We start from the raw sequence: 17,553 nt of genomic DNA, 5'->3' as shown, positions 1-17,553 counted from the left end.
TTGGCTCTCGGCCTTCTTGATGGTCCAACTCTCAACATCCATACATGACTACTGGAAAAAGCATGGCTTTGACTATTCACTTGATGTTGTCAAACTCTAAAGTTCTTGCCAATCTGATGGATGAAAAACATGCATCTTTTCGTCTGTTCACTGGCACACAGCTGATGCTCGGTATCTATTTGGCGACTGAATGGTTGGATAGGTGATTGCATGAATGACATCTACCCCTGGCCCACTAAAGGGACCAAGAGGGTCTCGCAGGATCCCAGATGGAAAACAAAGGTTGGGGCCCCACCCCTTCTCGATCCCGCCCCCGCCCCGCCCCGGGTCCCGCCCCCTCCCGCTCGGTGCTCCCATTGGTGGGAGTGAGAGGGGCTGACCGACGGGAGGGGCGGGGCCGGGCCCGGGGCGGGGAGCTGCAGCCCGCGGAGCCTCCCGCCGGGCCGGGCTGGGGTCGCGCTGGCCCGGACACCCCTCCCCGCCCGCCGCGGCCATGGTGGACGAGCGGAAGGACGGATCCTATGGTAGGAGTTGCCTCTGGCCCGCGTCCGCTTCTGATGAGTTGGGGGGCCTTGGGAAAGGGACATCCGAGATCTTAAACACCCGCGCTGCAGCTAAGGGCCTCCTCCTGCTTCCCGGCCTTGCATGCAGCTCTGCGCCGAGCCCACACCCTCTGCTCCCGCCTGGTCGCCCCGCGTCCCCTCTCGGGAGCCCCTGCTACCCCTCCGGGTGATCGGCGGGGAGGCATGGCGCATGCTCCGTCCGGGGAGGTCCCGTTATCTGGGCGGCTCGGATGCAGGGCGGGGGAGGGGAGGCACGGCGATCGGGGCTCAGAAAATGACCAGGCCCCCAGCCTCCCCCCAGATCCTCCTCCTCTTCCAATTCCCTTCCTCCACTTCTTCCTCCGGCTCATACGCCCTTAGAAGTAGCCGTCTTGGGCTTTCGGTCAGATGGGGAAACTGAGGCAGGGCTCGGCGGACCCAATCCTGGGATGGGAACATATCGGGTCTCGCCCGCCGTCTGGGAAGGGCGGAAACAGGGGCGCCACCGGCGAAGGGGCAGGAAGGAAGCAGGAAACAATTGAGAAACTTTCCCCGCCCTGTGCCAGCGGCCGGGGGGGTCTTGCTTGCCTTTGGAGGGGGTCCCCGAGACAAGTACCCGCTCCCGTCAACCTCTGAGAGCGGCCTTAGCCTCTGGGTCCGTGGGATGGGGTAATGATGAGGCTTCCTCCCCACCTACGCCCTGTGGTGCTTCCCTTCCCCGGTTTCCCACGGAGGGGTGGGTAGTCCTCAGTTTCTCTTTTCTCTTCTCCATTTTTGGGTCCCCAGGGCCCAGCTGGTCACACGCCCCACGTGGCACTGCCCTGGGGTAAAGGGGCCCTGCCACCTCTCGTGTGACTGAAACTTCCTGGAAACTGTGAGACCCAAGGGCCTTGGGGAGGGGGCCGGAAACCACTCAAAAATAATCAAGAAAAACAAGCAGAATAGAGCTGTGCCTCCCTCCCCTCAGGGACTGTGGCCTCCAGAGGCTGCAAAGACAGACAGATAGAAGAGGCTCTCCCTGCCTAGCCCAGCCAAGAGCCTGGCAGCTGCCCAGCCCCTCCCTCCCCTGCTTGAAGCTGGCAGCCCCGACCTCCTGAGGGGCCCCCTCACTCTTGGTTTTGGCCCAAGCCCCAGACCCCATGGCTGCCCAGTGCTGTGCGTCCCTTGGGTGTGGCTGGCGTTTTCTGATCTGGAATTCTCCACCTGGGGTCCTGCCTGACTGTGGGCAGCACCTTTGGTATCTTTGGTCTCTGGGAGGCGAGCCTGGGGACAGAGGGGACAATAATGTGATTCACTCGGTATTTGGCCAAAGGGAGCCAGCCATAGACCTGCCAGGACCACACTGGAGACAGGGGACTTATGTGTCCAGCAGACCTTGTGCTGGGCATTAGAAGCACATTCCATTGACAAGTATGTATTGAGCATCCTTTTTTCAGGCAGTGTCTAGACACATAATACAGCAGTGAACAGAGTGGAAAAATTCTTGAATAAATAAGTAATTTTAGGTTGTTGTATGCGTTGTGAGGCAATGAACGGATATTGTGTGTGTGTGTCTATCTTGGTGTGTACGTCTGTGTGTGTGTGTCTGTGTGTATTGGGGGCAGAATCACCTGGGATTATTTTAGGTGACCAACGGCTGGAGATTGAGCCAGCCATGGGAAGATTTAAGCAAAGTGTGGTCCAGGCAGAGGGAACAGCAAACTAACCACACAGTTGCTTCATGATTTCTCTCTATGAGGTCCAGGAAAGTATGAGATGGAGACTTCAGAATGAGAGACAGGTCTTGCAGCCAGGCCTGCACCTCCTCCAGAGGGGCCACAGGGTTTGACTCCTTGAAGTGGCTGCGAAGGGTGGGGGTGATGATGGGGATATCTTGCTTAGTTTGTAAGTAGTTCATTCTCATCAGAACCAAAAATCTAGGGTCCTCGCACTGCCCTGTGAAGTCCCTGCCAGAAAACAGGGAGATTTATTTCCCTTGGGAAAGTGTGCTTTGGAAAGAGCGGGTCCCCTATACTTCCCTTGTACTCTGACGTCTTCCTATCAGTCACTGTGAATTTAGGGGGTGATGTCAGACCGACGGAGGCTCCAATCCTGGTTGGTTCTAATACATACAAGCTGTGGGGCTGTAGGTGAGTTGGTGACCTCTCTGAGACTAGGTATTTTCATCAGTAGGGCTGGGCAGACTGTACCGGCAGGTGAAAAGCGCTTTTCACAGTGGCTGGTTATCTGGAGAAACTCAGGAGGCCTCTGGGACTGGTGATCCTGAGGACGTGGATTTTCTACGAGCTGATGTGGAAGCAACCCTCTTTGTCAGGATATATACTTGGATAAGACTGGGCAGGACAGAAAACTTCCTCTCTATTACACATCATATCTAGAGGAAGGCAGCATCTCTGAGGAAGCCAGGAAATGGCTCCTGGCCCTGACGGATGTCAGCAAGGCTCACTGCCATCCTTTCCAACTCACTCTTGGCATGAGCAGCCTGGAAAAATATTCTAGAACCTAAAACAATAGACTCTGATGGGGGTGCGGGACTGAGAAAGAAGTCACAGGGCTTGTTTTTTTGTTTGTTTGTTTTGTTTGGCCACGCCGCAAGGCAGGTGGGATTTTAGTTCCCTGACCAAGGATTGAACCTATGCCCCCTGCATTAGAAGCACAGAATTTTGACCACTGAACTGCCAAGGAAGGCTGCCCATGGTATTTGTTTTAAAAGCAGATTCCAAGGCCCCATTCGCTAGAGAGTTCAACTCAGCCAGCAGCAGGGCTCTGGCATCTGAACTTTTAAAAATATTGTTGGGAGAGGTTATTGTTAATTACAACTTTTTTGGAGGAAGTGATAATACATTCACATGGTTCAAAAGACAAAAGATGCAAGCTTTATTAAGAAAAATATTCCTCTTCTCCATTCCCCCCATATCACACTTCCTTCATGCATCCGTGTTACAAAATCTTGTGTTTTCTTCCAGACAGAGTCTAGGCTTAGGACTTCACATGCGGTTATATACAAATTCTTTAATTAGTGTTTTTTTTAATCCCTTTTTACAGAAATGTCAGCTAGCTTCATGAGTCAGGAAGACATGTCTGTTTGATTTGAAAGTATCCACGGTGTCTGGCACATAGCACATACTAGGTGCTCAACAAATATTTGTTGAATGAAAGGTGTTTTACATTGTGTTCCTGTTCTACATTGTGTTCCTAGAAATCCTGCTTAATTGTTGTTGATGGTGGCAACAAGTTGTGTATTTGTGGGTGGACCCCTTATATTGAACAAATCAAGGGGATTATTTTAAACTCTTTTTTTTAAGATGAAATTTTATTTTTATTTATTTATATTTGGGCCATGTCTACAGCTTGCAGGATCTCAGTTCCCAGACCATGGACTGAACTCGGGCCGTGGCACTGTCAGCACTGAATCTTAACCACTAGGACATCAGGGCACTCCCTAAAATTTTATTGAGGTTGAAAATCCATACCTAATAGGGTACAGATCCTAAATGTATGAGGCTCCAGGAGTCTTCACAGGTAACCAGCACCCAGATCAGGTGAAAAATATGATCATCTCCCAGAATCTCCTCATGCCCAAGGAAGGCTTATCATCATTAATTTAAAAAAACTTTTTAGTAAAATACATAGCATGAAATTTACAATCAAAACCATTTTTAAGGGTTCAGCTCAGTAGTGTTAAGTATTGTTATTTATATTGTTGACTGTGACCTGTTTATGTAAAGCGAATGGACTAAGAGTGGTGGTGGTTTAGTCTCTAAGTCGTGTCCAGTGCTTGCAACCCCATAGACTATAGCCAGCCAGGCTCTTCTGTCCATGGGATTCTCCAGGCAAGAGTACTGGAGTGGGGACCTTCCTGGTGGTCCAGAGGCTCAGACTCCATGTTCCCAGTTTAGGAGGCCTGTGTTCAATCCCTGGTCAGGGAACTAGATCCCACATGCTGCAACTAAGAGTTCATAAGCCCCAACTAAAGATCTTGCCTGCTGCAATGAAGATCAAAGATCTTGCAACTAAGAGCCAGCACAACCAAATAAATAAATATTTAAAAAATAATAAAAGAATACTGGAGTGGATTGCCATTTCCTCCTCCAAGGTATCTTCCCAACCAGGAATCAAACCCTGCCTTGCTGGCAGATTCTTTACAAACTGAGCTACAAGGGAAGCCTAAGGACTAAGAATGGCTCTTACATTTTGAAATGGTTCTTCAAAGAAGAAGAATATGTTAGAGAGGTGATATACAAACCAAAAAGACTAAAATCTTTAAAACCTTGCCTTAGGAAAAAATGTGCAGATCTCTGATAAGAACCTTCTTTCAAAAAAAAAAAAAAGAAGAAGAACCTTTCCTGAGAAGGAAGTTTTCTCCTGCCCCTTCCCAGTCAGTCCCCAATGGGAGAATTTTCATTATTTTGACCACACCAGGTGGCCTGTGGGATCTTAGTTCCCTGACCAGGGAATAGAACCTAGGGCCCTGCAGTGAAAATGCCAAGTCCTAACCACTGGACTGCCAGGAAACTCCCAAGGAAGATTATTTAAAAATAGGATTTAAAAGTCATATAACAAAATTAATGTATTCTCTCTACTGGGGTGGGGAGGGCTGAAAATTTAAAATAAGCCCTTAACCACACAGAATATTTTAGGTTTCTAAGTGAAAGAACTCTTCATATCCTCTCAGCTCACTGTCCTTGCCCGGGAGGCAAGGCAGCCAGAAAGACTTTCCAGAGCTTAGACTGTTTATTTCTGTGTGTATGTGTGGCATCTGTATCTTTTTAAAGCTCCTCAGGCTGGTTTCATGAGAAAAGGCACCCTTCCTAGGATGGGCTACTATGTTGCCTGGTAAGATGAAGTAGGTCTAACCTTGCTGATGGGGTAACAATGTCTAAATATGTTAGGTTGTGAAACAGCAAAGTGGGGAAGGGGGTGTGTAAGGAAACAAGGGGAGTGAAGAATAAGGGATAAATATAGCTAGAAATCTGCTTGGGTATGTGGCCTGTGGACAGTGTCCAGAAGGGAAGCCAGTGAGAGGAACTGCCCTCTGTCCCCCCCAGAGAGGAAGTAATGGCTCTAGGCCAGGGATAAGAGGGAGAGTGGTTTTCCGTTTTTTTTTTTTTCCTTTTTTTTTTTTTTTAATGATTTATTTATTAAAAAAAAAATTGTGCTGGGTCTTTATCGCTGCACACTGGCTTTCTTGAGTTGTAGCAAATGGGCACTACTCTTCGTGGTGGTGCATGGCCTTCTCAGTGCGGCGGCTTCTCGTGCTACGGGGCTCAGGCTGTAGTGTAGAGGCTTCAGGAGTTGCAGCACGTGGGCTCGGTAGTCAGGCATGTGGGATCTTCCTGGACCAGGGATCGAACCTGTGTCTCCTGCATTGGGAGGCGGGTTCTAATCCACTGTACCACCCGGGAAGTCCAAGAGTGATTTTTCTTAGTCTAAAGGCTCCCTGAAGTTTTTTTTTTTAATCTTGATAAACATACAGGTTCGAAACTTCCTTCAGCAAACATGTATTGTGCAGGGACCGTGGGCCAGGTTTTGTCCTAGACTCTGGAGACCCAGCCCTTGTCCAGCTGACCTTGTCAAGGTACCCGCAGATACAACACTAAGACAATGGAGAAAATTCTCCATTCAGAGAAGGGCTCTGGAGAAAAGTTTATCAGGAAGGAGGGAGGGCAGTGATCTATTGGGCCTGGAGGCAGGGTTTAAAATTTCAAAAAGAAACAGGTCATTCTTCAGAGGTCACCAGAGGCATAAGAAAGGGAGCCCTGTAGAATTTCTCAGGCCATCTCAGGCCATAGGCAAGGCTTATGCAAAGGCCCTAGGGCTGGTCTCATGTGTCTAGAAGGAGCAATCAAGAGGGCCTGTGGCTGGAGTGAACAGATAAAAGGGTAGCATAGGAAAAGGTGAAGGAAGAGAGGGAGTGGGCCGAGTGTATAGGGCTTTGTGGACCATGGGGGGAGTTGGGCCTCTGTTTCCATTTGTTTGTATTTATTTATTTATTTTTGGCTGTGCTGGGTCTTTGTTGCTGTGCGGGCTTTTCTCTAGTTGCTGTCGTTGCAGGACAGGGGCTTCTCACTGCAAAGGCTTCTCTTGTTGCAGAACACGGGCTCTAGGGCTCAGATTTCAGTAGTTGTGGCGTACGGGCTCACTAGTTGCCGTTTCTGGGCTGTAAAGCACAGGCTCGGTAGTTGCGGCTCTGAGGCTCAGTTGCTCTGTGACATGTGGGATCCTCCTGGATCAGGGATTGAACCCAGCCGCCAGGGAAGCCCTGTTTGTTTCTGCTGTTACTGTTGTTTTTGGCTGCACGGCGTAGCTTGAGGGCTTCCCTGGTAGCTCAGTGGTAAAGAATCCACCTGCCAATGCAAAAAGACCTTCTTTCAAGGTCTTTCAGGTTCAATCCCTGGGTTGGGAAGATCCCCTGGAGAAGGAAATGGTAGCCCACCCCAGTATTCTTGCCTGGGAAATCCCATGGACAGAGGAGCCTGGCGGGCTACAGTCCACGGGGTCACAAAGAGTCAGACATGACTTAGCCGACTAAACCATATATGTACAACTGAATCACTCTTCTGTACACCTAAAAATAACACAGCATTGTAAATCAACTATATGCCAATATAAAATAAAAATTGAGGGAATTGCTTGGTACTATTGTTGTGAATGGAGCACAGGCTCTAAGCGCACAGGCTTCAGTAGTTACAGCACATAGGCTCAATAGTTAGGACTCCACATTTTCATTGCCAAGGGCCTGGTTTCCATTCCCTGGTCAGGGAACTAAGATCCCACCAGCCTCAAGGTGCGACAAAAAGAAAAAAAAAAATTGAAAAAGGTTTAAAGGAAAAGAAAGAAGAGCATGGTATCAGGAGCGGAGCTCAAAATTTCAGTTCTTGCTGGCTCTGTGTCCCTTGGACAAGTCAGGAAGCATCATTGTGTCTGCTTCATTGTACAGTATGCCCTCGGGTCAGGAAGATCCCCTGGAGGAAGGCACGGCAAACCTTTCCAGTAGTCTTGCCTGGAGAATCCCATGATCAGAGGAGCCTGACCGGCTACAGTCCATGGGATCGCAAAACAGAGACAATTGAGCAACTAAGACCAGCATTGCACATGCCCTCAGAGCCTTGCTATAAGGATTTCTTTTTTTTTTTTGACCACAAGGCATGTGGGATCCTAGTTTCCCTACCAGGAATCAAACCCACACCCCCTGCAGTGGAAGCACAGAGTCTCAACCAATGAGCCACCAGGAAAGTCCTTCATCATAAGGATTAAATGAGTTCCTAAGGCTTCGCTGCTGGCTCACTGGTAAAGAATTCACCTGTCAATGCAGGAGACACAGGTTCAATCCCTGATCCGGGAGGACCCCACGTACTGAGGACCAACTCAACCCATGTGTCACAACTGTTGAGCCTGTGCTCTCGTCCCCGGGAGCCACAACTATCGTGAAGCTTGTGCTCCACCAGAGAAGCCACTGCAATGAGAAGCCCATAGCACAGCAACTAGAGAGTAGCTCTCACTCACTGCAACTAGAGAAAAGCCCGTGCAGCAACGAAGACCCAGCATAGCTAAAAATAAATAAATAAAATATTAAAGTGAGTTCCTAGAAGGAAATTTCTGTTTTGATGCCTAGCACACAGTAGGTGCTCAGTCTTTTGCTCCTAGCATTGTGGTCAGTAGAATCACTTCTAGTTTTCCTACCCAGCTGCTGTCTTGAAATATTTGTCATGGGGACTTGTCTGGGCAGCTGGGATGTCCATTACCCAGGCGGAGGTTTCTGGGAAGGCAGGGGAGGGCTGGCCTGGCTGTGTGGGTGAGGCCTTGGGGACTTGGCTTGTCTCCAGAAGCTACAAGGGCTGGGTGGCACTTGATGTCCTGGCACTAGAATTGTGGCTGGGCAGTCTGTTCCCTTATCTCCTACACCCACTGAACTGGGTGGGTTGGCCCTTATGCCCAGCAAGGGAGGGACCCAACAGCCGCTTCTCCTCCCGGAGCCTGATCTAACGGTTTGACTTTCCCATGCCTTCTCCCCCACCACAGTCGCATTTTTAGCTCTGCCTCTCCCAGTACCTGCCCCCAAAAGGCCTGGGTTGGAGCCAGAGGAGCCTTGGTTTGATTCCGAGTCCTGTTCCTCATCAGCTATGCAGTCTGAGCACATGGCCTCTGTTTGCCCCCTCTGTCAAATAGTACCACGTTCCTGGTTAGCAACTTTTTGGGGGCCATGTGGCATGTGGGATCTTAGTTCCCTGACCAGAGATCGAATCTGTGCCCCCCTGCAGTGGAAGCTCAGAATCTTAACCACTGGGCCACCAGGCAAGTCCCTAGTTAGCATTTCTTTTCTTTTTTTTAATATGAATTTTTAAAGTTATTTTTGGCTGTCCTGGGTCCTCATTGCTGAGTGGGCCTTCTCTAGTTGCGGTGAGCGGGGGCCACTGTGCTGTGGTGCTGCGACTTCTTTTGCAGTGACTTTTCTTGCTGCAGAACACAGACCTGTAGGCAGGAGGACTTCAGTAGGTGCAGTGCACGGGCTTAGTTGCTCTGCAACATGTGGGATCCTCCTGGATCAGAGATCGAACCCGTGTCTCCTGCACTGGCAGGTAGATTCTTTACCACTGAGCCACCAGGGAAGCCCCTGCTAAGTGCTTTTTGACCATCATGCCCTGGCCACACCTACCAGCAAATGCACGTATGAGCCCCATTCTCTACACAGGAAAACAGCAGACTGCAAAGGGAAAGGGCTTGTCAATTTCCCCACCTGTATTGCCGGGGAATGAATGATGTGCCTTTACCACTGTCTACCATTATAAGCAGAGCACACACAACACATGTTGGACCTAGAGTTCAGGGGGCAGTGAACTTCTGTAAAGGTCCAGAGAGTGAATGTTTTCACATGCAGTCTATGACTGCTACTCTAGTCTGCCATAGATAGCAGACAACATGAAGGCAAGCAGCCACTGGCCATATGAAAATGAAAGAGAATGGCCGTGTGCCAAGCAAACTTGATTTGTAGTTGGTGACATTTTAATTTTTAAAAATTTTCTTTCTTTCTTTACTTTTGGTTGTGCTGGGTCCTTATAGCTGCCCTCGGGCTTTCTCTAATTGTGGCCACTGGGGGCTACTCTTCTGTGTGGTGTTTGGGCTTCTCATTGTGATAGCTCCTCTTGTTTTGGAGTCAGGGCTTTAGAGCTGGGGGCCTTCAGCAGTTGTGGCTCCCAGACTCTAGAGCACAGGCTCAGTAGTTATGGAGCTCAGGCTTAGGTGCTCTGAGGCATGTGAGATCTTCCCTGACCAGGGATTGCACTTGTGTCCCCTGCATTGGCAGATGGATTCTTCTCCACCGTACCACCAGGAAAATCTGCTGATTTTCAAATTTAATGTGACAAAGTAGTCTCCTTGTGATGTTTGTCAGCCACTTGAAAACAAAAAGACCATTCCTAGCCCTGAACCATAGGAAAACACGGTGAACTGATTTGCCCAATGAGGGACGGATGGTTTGACAATTCCTGCCCTAAACGGTTAAGACATGAGGACTTCCCTGGCAGTCCAGTGGTCAAGACTCCACGCTTCCACTACAGGGGGCTTGGGTTCCATCGCTGGTTGGGGAACGCAGATCCCGCATGCAGCATGTGTGACAAAAAGATAGTAAATATTATTCTTTTTAAAGTGTGAAAAAAATCGCTTCTCGGCCTTTTGGCTAAAAAATAAAGTGTGAAAAAAAAATAAAATAAAGTGTGAAAAAAATGGTTAAGATGCCATAGTAGACAGAATAATAGCTCCCCACTACCCCGAAGATGTCCATGGGCTTCCTAGGTGGCGCTAGTGGTAAAGAACCTGCCTGCCAATGCCAGAACCCTGAATCGACAAGATCCCTAGGTTGGGAAGATCCCCAGGTGGGGAAGATCCCCTGGAAAATGAAATGACAACCCTCTCTAGTATTCTTGCCTGGAGGATCCCATGAACAGTGGAGTCTGGTGGGCTATAGTCCATGGAGTCACAAAGGGTTGGATATGTCTGAAGCAACCTAGCACACATGCAAAGATGTCCATGTCCTAATTCCTGGAACCCTGTGGGCTTCCCTTGTGGCTCAGTGGTAAAGAATCTGCTTGCCAATGCAGGAGACTCGGGTTTGATCCCTGGGCCAGGAAGAACCCCCTTGAGAAGGGAATGGCAACCTGAAGAATCCCATGCCCAGAGCAGTCTGGGCAGGCTACAGTACGTAGGGTCACAAAGAATCTGACATGACTGAGCAGCTAAACAACATGAATGTGTTACCTTTCACAGCAAAAGGGACTTTGCAGATGGGATTAAGTTTAGGATCTTGAGATGGGGAGATTATTCTCAGTTATCCAAATGGGCCCAAGGACAACAGTCCTCATAAAGAAAAGATGGAGGCAGGGGAGTCAGGGGAGGAGCTGCAGCAATGGAAATAGATGTAGGCTTGATGGGAATGCTGGCTTTGAGGATGGAGGAGGAGGACATGAGCCAAAAAGCTGGAAAGAAGTGAGGAAACAGATTCTGAGGAACTGCAGAAGGAACATAGCCTGGCCAACACCCTGATTTTAGCTTAGTGAGATGCACTTTGAACATCTGATCTCTAGAACTGTGATAATAAATTTGTGTGTGTTTTGTTTCCAAAACAAATCAAACAAATGATCCAAATGATCCAAATAATGAAGAAACAAACAAATGATCCAAAAAATGTGGATCATTTTTAAAGTCTTTATTAAATTTGTTACAATATTGCTTCTGTTTTATGTTTTGGTTTTTTTGACTGTGAAGCCTGCCGGGTCCTAGCTCCCCAACCAGGGATCAAACCTGCACTCGCTGCTCTGGAAGGTGAAGTCTTAACCAATAGACCACCAGGAAAGTCCCATAAATTTGTGTCTTGAGCCACCAAGTTGGTGGTAATTGCTTACAGCATCCAAAGGAAACACTAACTCAGTAGCTGGGTGGCCCAGCTCTGTTGCTCATCGTTTTTGTGGCCACTGACATGTTGTTTTTCTCTGGGCCTCGGTTTCTGCATCTGTCAAATGGGAGTAGTGATGGAATCAACCTCACAGAATTGTTATAAGGGTGAACCGAGGTAAACCGTGTAACATTTTAGAAGACTGCCTGGCACACAGTAATATGGAGGCACTGGGGCATTCTACTGTTCTTATTATCTTGCATCATCCTTGCAAAGATTCAGCAAGTTTCTGTCCTGCAGTGTTTGAATCAGGCTCAATTATCAAACCATTAGTATTCGCCTTGCCCCTCCCTCCACCCCACTTGGCTAATGTTAAAACAAGAGCTAATGGAACAGATCAGACGACAATACCAATTGTGCGTGCTCAGTCGCTTAGTTATGTCTGACTCTTTGTGACCTCGTGGTCTGTGGCCCACCAGGCTCCTCTGTCCATGGAATTTTTCAGGCGAGAATACTGGAGTGGGTTGCCATTTCCTTCTCCAGAGGATCTTCCTGATCCAAGGACTGAACCCATGTCTCCTCCATTTCCTGCCTTGTAGGTGGCTTCTTTACTGCTGAGCCATTGGGGAAGCCCCACTGTACCCATGTTCCCTCTTTTATTTCCTGAGCTGCCCACAAGGCAAGGCCCTGAGCCAAGGCCAAACCAGGTGCCTCTCTCTGCATCTTTAATTCCATCTTGTGGAAGGATAACTCAAGTTGACACTGCAAGGCCATAGCCCACCTGTCCCATCCATGGCTACCGATTTCCCTGAGAGCTGAGACTTGCCCGCCTGTGCATGTTCCCCTCCCTAGCTTGGCCTCATAATGCTCCTGCTCAAACACCCTCAGTGGCTCCCACTCGCCCCTCAAAACTGGAGTAGGAACTGACCACCTGCTTCCCCTGCATAAAGTGGGTTATGGGTGGCACTAGTGGTAAAGAATCAACCTGTCAATGAAAGAGATGCAAGAAATGTGGGTTCCATCCCTAAGTCAGGAAGATCCCATGGAGTAGGAAATGGCAACCTGATCTAGTATTTTTGCTTGGAAAATTTTATGGACAGAGGAACCTGGCAGGCTACCGTCCATGGGGCCACAGACAGTCGGACATGACTGAGCGACTGAACAGCAACATATATATCTGTTGCTTCAGGTCTTAGTTGCAGCATGCAGGATCTTCTTTGTATCATGCTGGATATATTCCTTGTAACTCATGGACTCTCTGGTTGTGGCTCTCTGACTTAGTTGGTGTACATCATGTGGGATCTTAGTTCCCTGACCAGGGATGGAACCCACATCCTTTGCATTGCAAGGCAGATTCTTAGCCACTGGACCACCAGGGAAGTCATACATATATATATATATATTTTTTTTTTTTTTTTTTGGCTGTACCAGGTGGCTTGTGGGATCTTAGTTCCCTGACCAGGAATTGAACCTGTGCCCCCTGCAGTGGAAGTATGCAATCTTAGCCACTGGACTGCCAGGGAAGTCCCAGTACCAGCTGTTCTTATCTCACTGTTTCCACTCTGCCGATCAGGCTGCCATTTGGCTGACTTGAGAAAGCTCCAGTGCTCCTTTCTCTCTCCCCCACCCACCTTACCAGTTTCACCTGCTCTCAGATGGTAGAAATATGCTCTTTCATCTTCCCATCACACTTGTTGAAGTTTTGAGTTTTATATATTTGTATGCATGATTAATCTATGTGGAATTTGTTTTGCTGTGTGGTGGGAGTGGAATTTATTTTCTCCCTAACGCCTAGTCAAGGCAACTGACTGATTCATCCTTTCCCTGCCCATTGGATATTTATCATGTATTCAGTTCTATGTGTAAAATCAGTGAAAATTAATTTTTAAAAATGTATGCATCTGGAAAACTCTAAGCTGTATTTTTTATTCTCAGTCTTAGCTATATGTATGTGAATAATATATTGCGGTTATTCATTGAACAAATCCTGAGTGCGTGTTCCATGCCAGGTGCAATACTGAGTCCTGGGGACAGTGTTATGAAGAAAACAGAAATCCTTGCCCTTGTGCAGCCAGCAGACATGGAGAGAGACAGGACACTGTCAATGTGTAAATACGTGATGTGGCAGGCGGTAAGACACAAAATAAAATAGGGTAACAGGAGCGGGCGAAAGGATGCTGTCTTAGATAGGATCATCAGAGAAAGCCTCTCTAAGGAGGTGATGTTTGAGGTTGAAAGAGGTGGAGTAGGACTTTCCCTGTGGTCCAGTGGCTAAGACTCCACACTCCCAATGTGGGGGTCCTGGGTTTGAGCCCTGGTCAAGGAACTAGATCCCACATGCTGCAACTAAGAGTTCACATGCCTCAATCACGACCTGGCACAGCCAAGTAAATAAATATAAAAAAAAGAAATGTGGGGCCAAGTGGCTTTCTCAGGGAGGAGATCTCCAGGGAGAAGGAACAGCCTGTGCAAAGGCCCTGATGTAAGAACCATGCCCTGTGTTTATAATATAACAGGGGGACGAGGGCTCATGGTGGCCTGGTGTGGGCAAGTCCACCATCCTTGGCAGTAGATACCCAGGCCAACTTCCCTTGGTTTTTCTTGTTGTTGTTTTGCTGGAATATTTTGGGGGTTGAAATTCAAAAAGGAAACAAATATCTATACATGTCAATCTTTTCTCAAAAAATTTTAACTTTCCATATAAAAGCAATTGCTGTACTAGTGTCTGTTCCTATTTAGAAATAGACAGTTCAATAGCAAATAGAGTTTTGTGACATTTTATGAATCCCTCGTGGTCACAACCTTTGATAAAAGTGAAAAAGTTTTAAAAAAAAAGACAGTGTATATTATAGTGTCAGGCTTAGTTACTCAGTCACGTCCAACTTGCAGTCCTGTAGACTGTAGCCCACCAGCCTCCTCTGTTCATGGGATTTTCCAGAATATTGGAGTGGACTGCCATCTGCCATTTCCTCCTCCAGGGGATCTTCCTGACCCAGGAATCGAACCTGGGTCTCTGCATTGGCAGGCGGCTGAGCCACCTGGGATGCTGTAACCAGTGTAACCCACAGTATAACCAGGAGGCCAGTGAATGGAATGGAGAAGGAAAGGGGGGAGTGGGAGGGGCTGAGGGCAGGGAGGGGAGCGCAGAGTGGGCACAGCCTCGTGGGCCACGGGGAGGACTTGGGCTTTGGCTCAGAGTGAGGTGGGAGCCATAGAGGGTTCAGGGCAGAGGAGGGACATACCCTGAATCGGGTGATCACTGCCTCCACTGGGCCCTACCAGGGAATGGGGGCGGGGACAAGTGTGAGAGCTCAGAAACCAGGGTGGAGACACCTGCACTCTTCAGGCAGGAAATGACAGCCATGTGACAGGGTGGGGGGCCGAGGAGTGGGTGAGAAGCTTTTGGATCCTGGAAGCCAAGTGCGAGGTTTCCGGCCTGAGCACCAGGAGGGCAGGGCAGCCTGGGGGACCATGGTGGTTTGATATAGCTGTGCTCAATGGGAGGCACGCCATGAGGCCCCTGTGTGGGGTGCTGAGGGGGGCACGTGTCACAGGGCCGTGCCCACATTTGAGCATCATCAGGGTGGAGCTGGAGTCTGCAGGAGTGTCCCCAGGGGACCTAGCACATCTGAAAGAGAAGAAGCTTCAGCCTGGGCACCGCTTGCCCTGGGCAGGGTGGGACCAGTTTGCCTTTGATTTGGCAGGGACCACGGGAACCACAGGGCTCCTTTGAGAGGCCTGGTCACCCAAGGGCATGGCTTGGCGCCTTGGGCCTCGCCTGTTTGCTGAAGCTTGTGGGCCGGGGGGCAAGTCGGGCCTTGACAGCTAGAAGCCACTGGGGAGGAGGTGACATTTCTTTTTTGTTTGTTTGTTTATTTTTGGCTCCACTGGGTCTTTGTTACTGTGTAGGCTCTTCTCTAGTTGTGGCAGGCAGGGGCTACTCTCTGACTGCAGTGTGCCGGCTTCTCATTGTGGTGACTTCTCTTGTTCTAGAGCATGGGCTCTAGGGTGCACGGGCTTTGGTAGTTGTGGCTCCTGGGCTCTGGAGCACAGGTGCAGAAGTTGTGGTGCTCAGCTTACTTGCTTCGAGGGGTGATCTTCCCAGCCCAGGGATCGAACCTGCATCTCCCTCATTGGCAGGTGGATTATGTTTCTCTAGGGACAAGCTGAGTTGGTGACCAGACTCCCCCCAGGGGGTACCTGACTTGGAGCAACAATTATTGAACACCAATTGTATATGACCACATTGATAACCCCATGCTGACTGTGTGCCCCACACTGGATATCTCTTCCTGTTGCCTACACTCCCATACCAATTGTACCAGGCCATGTCACCTGTAGAGTTGATTGTAGTGTGACGTTTGCAACTGGCCTTAAGGGCTGTTGGGAGAAGCAGTGTGAACAGGAACATGATCAAAGGAGCATACTGCGGATGTGGGGGTGGATGGTTGGGGCAGGGGGGTGTACCCTACCAGCTTTACAACTCCACCCTGGCCCTATACCCCACAATGATTAGATACCCTGATTGTATAGCTCTTGATGGGCTATGTACTCCGTACCACCAGTACCCCATACCTACTGTATACCTCCACATCAGTTGGATACCCCTACACTGGCAATACAGTACATCTATGCCAACTGTATACTTGGTATCTATCCCATGCCTGGTCTTCGGCTGGTTTTTGTTTTATTTATTTATTTGGCTGTATAGAGTTTTAGTTTCAGCACTCAGAATCTTTCATCAGGGCACACAGACTCTCTAGCTGTGGCTCCAGAGTTCAGTAGTTGCAGCCAGTGGGCTTAGTTGCCCCGAGGCATGTGAGATCTTAGTTCTCTGACCAGGGATCAAACCCATGTCCCTTGCATTGCAAGGCAGATTCTTAACATCTGGACTACCAGGGAAGTCCCCATTGTGGCTGGTTTTGGTTTTATTAGTCCCATTTCACAGATGAGGAAGTTGAGGCTCAGAGAATGCAAGGCACTGACCTGAGTATCCTCTGGCTCAGATGGGGCAGGATCATTTGAGTCCAGGGTTACCCTGTATGTGTCAGCTCCCCAAGACTGGGTTACACAAATGCCACTGTACCCAGGAGGTGCTCAATAAATGCATGTTCTTCAAAGCAAATGCTTCAGGATTATCAGCTGTAAGAGGGTGCAGGGATCGCTGAGGTGTGTAGCCTTGGGGGCCACAAAGGAACCAGCAGGGAGCAGTACCAGACAGGGATGTGGCATGCAGAAGGCGAAGGGGCTGTCATTTCTAATTTGGGAGTTCTCAGAAGACATGGGTGTGGATTTCTATATGGACTGTCTCAATATTTAACTGTTGGCACTTACTCTTTAAAAAAATGCACCCACAGGTTGGAGAGCATTCAGCCCAAATACTCTATAATTGGTTGTTTGGATTCAGCCGTCTGCCTGTTTTAGGGTGCTTGGCCAGACACTGATGCCTCAGTTTCCGTATCTGCAGAATGGGACAATTATTAGGTGCCTTCCAGGGTTGAGAGATGTTTTAGGGCTGTGTCGCCTCGTTGGGGGGGGCGGAGGCTAGCCCAGGCTACTGGGTGAAGCCAGAGTTCCCTGGGGGGCGGGGGGTGGTGGTGGAGAGGGCTAAATCGGGCGGCGGTGAGTGGCAGGAGCAGCTGCCGCCCCGCCCCGCTCTCTCCTCCCTCTCTCCCTCCCTCCCTCCGTTTCTGGGTCCAGTCGGTCCGAGGCAGCCGCTCGGCTAGGGCCGGTCTGACCGGTTTGGGCCGTCCCGCCTGGCTCTTTGCTGGGAGGAGCCGCCGCCAGTCGGTCCCTCGGTGCCTCCCCTGGGGACGCCCGCGCGTCCGGACCGGAGGGCAGAGGGGGAGCGGCAGCGGGAGCAGGCGGGCGCCGTCGGGCCGGGCGCCCGCAGGGATGGGGAAGGAGCAGCAGCTTTATTACGGGAAGCACGGTAGGCAGCGCCCCCCTTGGAGGGGCAGCGGGAAGACCCAGGGTAGGGGGGATGAGGGGAGCGCGGAAGGGCAGATCTCAGCCTGTACCTGCCCCGCCTCCGCATCACCTGCCAGCACCCCTCACCCCCGAGGCCCACCCGGAGGTCCCTCCAAAACTCCCGCATCCCAGAGGTCTGTCCTCGTAGCCTCC

The 17,553-nt window shown here is 49.7% G+C and overlaps 1 protein-coding gene across 4 annotated transcripts in view; it reads left to right on the top strand.

Moving 5' to 3' along the window:
- The first annotated feature begins 379 nt into the window (after positions 1-379).
- SLC44A2 (solute carrier family 44 member 2) overlaps positions 380-17,553 on the top strand; it is a 31,816-nt gene continuing 14,642 nt past the window's right edge. For 2 of the 4 annotated variants that reach the window (XM_043466656.1, XM_043466653.1), the window contains exon 1: positions 380-524. In XM_043466656.1, coding sequence (XP_043322591.1) covers positions 494-524 — 31 coding nt within the window. In that variant the 5' untranslated portion in view covers positions 380-493. Of the gene's footprint in view, positions 525-17,113; positions 17,363-17,553 lie in introns of those variants that run through there. The other 2 variants (XM_043466652.1, XM_043466655.1) reach the window with 2 other exon arrangements.

The sequence above is a fragment of the Cervus canadensis genome, chromosome 4, assembly GCF_019320065.1.
Source record: "Cervus canadensis isolate Bull #8, Minnesota chromosome 4, ASM1932006v1, whole genome shotgun sequence".
Classification (NCBI taxonomy): domain Eukaryota; kingdom Metazoa; phylum Chordata; class Mammalia; order Artiodactyla; family Cervidae; genus Cervus; species Cervus canadensis.
This window is presented reverse-complemented; position numbering and strand designations above follow the sequence as displayed.